This window comes from Urocitellus parryii, chromosome 3, assembly GCF_045843805.1.
Source record: "Urocitellus parryii isolate mUroPar1 chromosome 3, mUroPar1.hap1, whole genome shotgun sequence".
Classification (NCBI taxonomy): domain Eukaryota; kingdom Metazoa; phylum Chordata; class Mammalia; order Rodentia; family Sciuridae; genus Urocitellus; species Urocitellus parryii.
Window position 1 is genome coordinate 32,830,578 of NC_135533.1, and position 5,179 is coordinate 32,835,756.

Here is a 5,179-nt window from a genome sequence, read left to right on the forward strand (position 1 = left end):
TAGGGTTTGATTTTTCTTTTTCTTTGCCACCACCCCCAACGGGGTGGGGCCCAGGTGTGGGGGTTCTTCTTCCCTCTGTGGTTTCGATAAAGTACGTCTAGAAAAATCCACGGTGACAGGGCGCTCCCGCGGGAGTGTAGTCGGGCTGAGGTTGGGTGGGGGAGGTCAAGGGAGGGGGTCTGGCTTTAAATGTAAGGGGCACTGCTTCTGAACACTTGCAAGCCCTCAAGGGTGCAAGGGAATTGAGAGAGAGAGCAGTCTCTAGGCAGGCTGTTCAAAGGCTGCGATACTCAAAACTGGGGCTCCAGGATTTGGGGCACGCGCTTCGGAGGGAAGCGGCGGCGGCGGCGGGCCGGGAGGAGGCACCTCCCTCCCGGGCGGCCCCGGGTGCCGCGCAGCGCGGCCCCCGACTGCAGCTCCGGGTTGGGATTGGAGTTGCAGAAGGTAGGCGAAGAACTCGGCGAGCAGCGCACACGCCAGTAGAAGCCGTGCGCCTGTGACGTCAGGGAGCTACTGACCAATGGGGAGGCGCTGCCCTTTGGAGACAAACCATTCGACTCGTGGCGTCTGCATCAAGTCTGAAAGCAGACGCGCAACTTTCGCAGAATCCACCTTAAAATCTCTGCCTTAAACTGCACCAGCCCCCAAAAAATCCAAGGGGGGAAAGCAGGGGGGGGAGAGCAGATTCCCCCCTCCCCCTCTCCTTCCATCCCTCCCCCTTCCTCCTCCCTTTGGGTTAACAAGGCCCGCTCACTATATCTCTTTATATTAAAAATATATATATATTAGAGAAGAGCGAGGGAGAAGGAGAACCACCTCCGCCCCCTCTCTAAAATTTATTTTATTTTATTTTATTTTTTATTTTTATTTTTTTGCAAGGATCCCAAGAGCTAAGGTGGCTGCAGAGGGGAGAGCGGAGCGAGCCAAGTGGGGGAGGGTGGAGGAAACCCGGGAGAAGGCTTTCTCCAGCCCCCAAAGTTTTGATGATGACCATGACTACGATGGCTGACGGTTTGGAAGGCCAGGACTCGTCCAAATCCGCCTTCATGGAGTTCGGGCAGCAGCAGCAACAGCAACAGCAGCAGCAGCAGCAGCAGCAACAGCAGCAGCAGCAGCCGCCGCCGCCGCCGCCGCAGCCGCACTCGCAGCAGAGCTCCCCGGCCATGGCAGGCGCGCACTACCCTCTGCACTGCCTGCACTCGGCGGCAGCGGCGGCGGCGGCGGCCGGCTCACACCACCACCACCACCAGCACCACCACCACGGCTCGCCCTACGCATCGGGCGGAGGCAACTCCTACAACCACCGCTCGCTCGCCGCCTACCCCTACATGAGCCACTCGCAGCACAGCCCTTACCTCCAGTCCTACCACAACAGCAGCGCGGCGGCCCAGACGCGAGGGGACGACACAGGTGAGAGGCCGCTTGGGCAGCTCGCTTCTCCCGCCTCCCAACTGCCCCCACCCCGCCCGCCCCGTTCACTTCCTCAACGCCCGGGCCTCCGCCGGCCCCCTCCCCCAGGCGGCCCGGCGCGCCCCCAGTCGGGCCCCGTGCGCGCCCGCTAGCCTGGCGCCTGCCTGCCGGCCTCTCCCTGCCCGGCCCCTTTCCATTGCCGAGGACCCCCGGCTTCCTCGCGATGCTGCCCGCCTAGCTCCCTAGCCTCCGGCGAACGATTCGGGCTGCGCCCCGGGCTCAGCTTAGGCTTTGCTTTACCTACAAGTCGATCCGCACTGCGCTCTCCCTCTGAGTCCGTGCGCCCTTTGCCTTGCTCCTTCCCTCTCGGCTGTAACCCGCGTTTGCCTGGACTGAGAACCTTTCTGGGCCACGTCAGGGAGCGTGTTTTGTTTCCCAGTCCGCACTGGACAAGCAGTGGCCTACTTTGCCCGGGTGCGTCTTGGCGACTTGCAGGGAAGCTGGTGTGGCCTATGGCTCTGGTTAAACTAATGATTATTGGGATTTTTTTCCTGTGGGGTTTGAGGCGTCTCCCACCCCTAGCACTGTCTGGGCCCCTTTCCTCTGGCTTTTCCATACAATATTGGACGCTCCTTTGTTCCTGGAGGCAAAGCAGACGGCCTCGGGTTGGCGGTTCTCAACACCCGAGGGGCCAAAGTTGTCGTGAGATTCGCAGGACTGGCCTAAGCACCTGGTTGTGTTTTGTTTGGAGGTTTGGTCCCTCTCAGCAGAATCATTTCGAACACGCCAAAAGAGCTTGGTACACCAGGCTTGAAGCTGGTGACATCAATTCAATTGACTAGGCAAATACCCGGGTGGCTCAAGCAACCCTCGGGTACTGTAAAGCCGGGGCAATGAGTCCGGTTTGTCCCAGAGAGCAGACGCCTTGCAACGCCGCGCCGCGCGCCCTTGAAAGCGGCTGGCGCCGCTTCTGCTGCGGCGAGCGAGGCTGTTTGCCCGAGACCCTCGGGCGCTTATCGCTCACTCTTAGGGCCAGAGACAGAGCCGCTGGGTACCTACCGGCAACGGACCGGGAGAGGTTAAGGCGTGGAAGGGCTACTTCGAGGAAACCCTTTTTAGGCAGGGGAGGGGGAGAAACCTGACATAGATCTTGCCACGCGCAGGGAGACGGCAGCAGTGGCCTCACGGGTGACCGCATCTCTGTATCATTTGCTTACAGATCAACAAAAAACTACAGTGATTGAAAACGGGGAAATCAGGTTCAATGGAAAAGGGAAAAAGATTCGGAAGCCTCGGACCATTTATTCCAGCTTGCAGCTGCAGGCTTTAAACCATCGCTTTCAGCAGACTCAGTACCTGGCCCTTCCCGAGAGAGCCGAACTGGCAGCTTCCTTAGGACTGACACAAACACAGGTAATTCCCGAGAAGCCCAAGTAACCCTGAAATGCTGGCCCCACTTGCAGATGGGGCAGGGAGCACATCAGGAAGAATTCTTGGCCTAGTCTACCAAGGATGGAAGGAGCTTAATGACAAATGCGTGCTTTCCTGGGATCACACAATTTGGAATAAATGACCTGGTATTGAATACTGGATTGGATTTGAACATCCACTCAAACCTCAGCGACCCCACCCCAGCCTAGCATCATTTGGTGACCAAACTCATAATTCAAGCAAATCCTATTCCAGAGCAGAACAACATGAAAGAGAACAATCATGTAGGAGAAAAATGTGTAAGGCCAGAAGGCAAAACAAGGCCCACCTTTCTTGAGAATTCTTTTGTGGGCCCTGAGAGCTAATGAGAATTTCAACTCATTGACATAGAAAGAAATTATGAAGTGAAATGAGGTAGGGAAAGTCAGGTAGGCATAAGCTCCAGTGGCACTCAGTGAGGGCACTAGTTTAGGAACTATTTATCCTAGGAGAGGTGAGGTGGACTTTTCTGAAGATTACCCTCAGTTCATGGGTTAAATCATCCTGGGTGGCAAGCTGATGGTGGGTGATCCTGGACATGGAGGCAATAGCAGAGTTGAAGATCAACAAGAAATACACTCCAAATGATAGCAGTCGAAGCCACAGTTAAGTACAGTTGCTGAAGTTCCCCACTTCTACTAATTTGAAAAACATATGGGATATTTCAGACTTTACAGGAAGGGGCTTGGGTGGGTATATTAGGATACTGGTCATAAAGTCAGACTGCAATCACCTGCAGTTTTTCCTGCATAGGGTGGTAGACCTCATCTGAGATGGGTGGCCTTTATTTAGCAAAGGAACTTCAGGTTGTGTGAGACAATTGCTGGGGGGCTAATAGTGTGGTACCTTAAGACAGATGCTCTTTAAACTCTTCTTTTTAGTTTAACTTGCTTTCTCTTGCCCTGTTACCACTGAAAATATTTGATGTTTAATATGAGAGGATCCCAGCTACTCAGTGACTTGTATTATTCTTGGGAAAGCAAATTCCATGAATTTTAAAGGTAAAGGAAGCTACACTATAGAATTTCCTTCTTCAAATAAGGTAGATCTGGAATATGGGATTAACAGTGCTTCCATTCCAGATTCCTGATTCACATTTAGTTTTGAGAAGCTTTTTACTTTTAGTAATTCCAGTAACAATCATGTAATGATTGTTGACCACAGTTTCACTAAGCATCCCTCAAAGTATCGAATAAGGGGAGGTGCCATCTTTTATGCTGCAGGATTGTGTGTGTGTGTGTGTATGTGTGTGTATGTATATATATAATATATATATATATTATATATATATATATATATATACTGCTTAAAACAGCCTATGGCATGTGTACTATATGCACAGGTATATATTTGATTATAAAAGTATAGGCTTTAATGTGTTCATAGCCATTTGCTCACTGTACATGCATAGAGATGTTAGCTTTGGGGAGTGGTAAATATAAAATCAGAGAACTCCTTTTTAAAATCCTTCTTCATCAAACTTTGAATCCAGTTATCTCATTTATGTTCTTATTTTATTCTTATTTATGCCATTGTTTTAAAAACCAGGCTAGTACTCAACTCAAGAATCACAAGGAGTTTAGGTATACAGATATCTAGTAGGTTGAAGGGAGGAGGGATGGAGGAGGCTAGAAAGAGGTGGAAGGAGGCGGGGACTTGGCTTCTGGGTGTAATGGTGGGTGTTTTTGTTTTGTTTTGTTTTTAATATTGCTTTTGAGTCTGAAGTGAGGCTAGAGACTTCAGTTCAATGTTCTTCGGCCTAATGATTGCTGCATTTCTTCCAGGTGAAGATATGGTTTCAGAACAAGCGCTCTAAGTTTAAGAAACTGCTGAAGCAGGGCAGTAACCCTCACGAAAGCGATCCCCTCCCAGGCTCGGCAGCCCTGTCACCACGCTCACCAGCTCTGCCTCCAGTGTGGGACGTTTCAGCCTCAGCTAAGGGTGTCAGTATGCCTCCCAACAGCTACATGCCTGGCTATTCGCACTGGTACTCCTCACCACACCAGGAAACGATGCAGAGACCACAGATGATGTGAGTTGTCTGAGGGGACATCCTAGGGGAACGTCTGAAAAAGGCAAGGAGGATCCAGGACCTGCTTGCACCTGCCAAACCAAGTCGAGGAAGCAGGCTCCAGATGGGGATGGCCAGAAGCTGTCTGGGTGCTCACTCATGTCTCTGTGTATGTGTGTCTCTCTCCCCCTCTTCCTCTCCTTTTCTCACTCTTTCCTTGTTTATCATCCCCCTTTTACCTTTTCTCCATTCTTTACCTCTCACCTTTTTTCCTTTTCCATTGCTGTC

The 5,179-nt window shown here is 51.9% G+C and overlaps 1 protein-coding gene across 1 annotated transcript; it reads left to right on the top strand.

The window, feature by feature from the left end:
- The first annotated feature begins 983 nt into the window (after positions 1-983).
- Positions 984-4,916, top strand: Dlx6 (distal-less homeobox 6). The gene is made up of 3 exons (XM_026391579.2): positions 984-1,410; positions 2,630-2,823; positions 4,665-4,916. The coding sequence occupies exons 1-3, from the start codon at positions 984-986 to the stop codon at positions 4,914-4,916; spliced, it is 873 nt and encodes a 290-aa protein (XP_026247364.2).
- Positions 4,917-5,179: the final 263 nt, after the last annotated feature.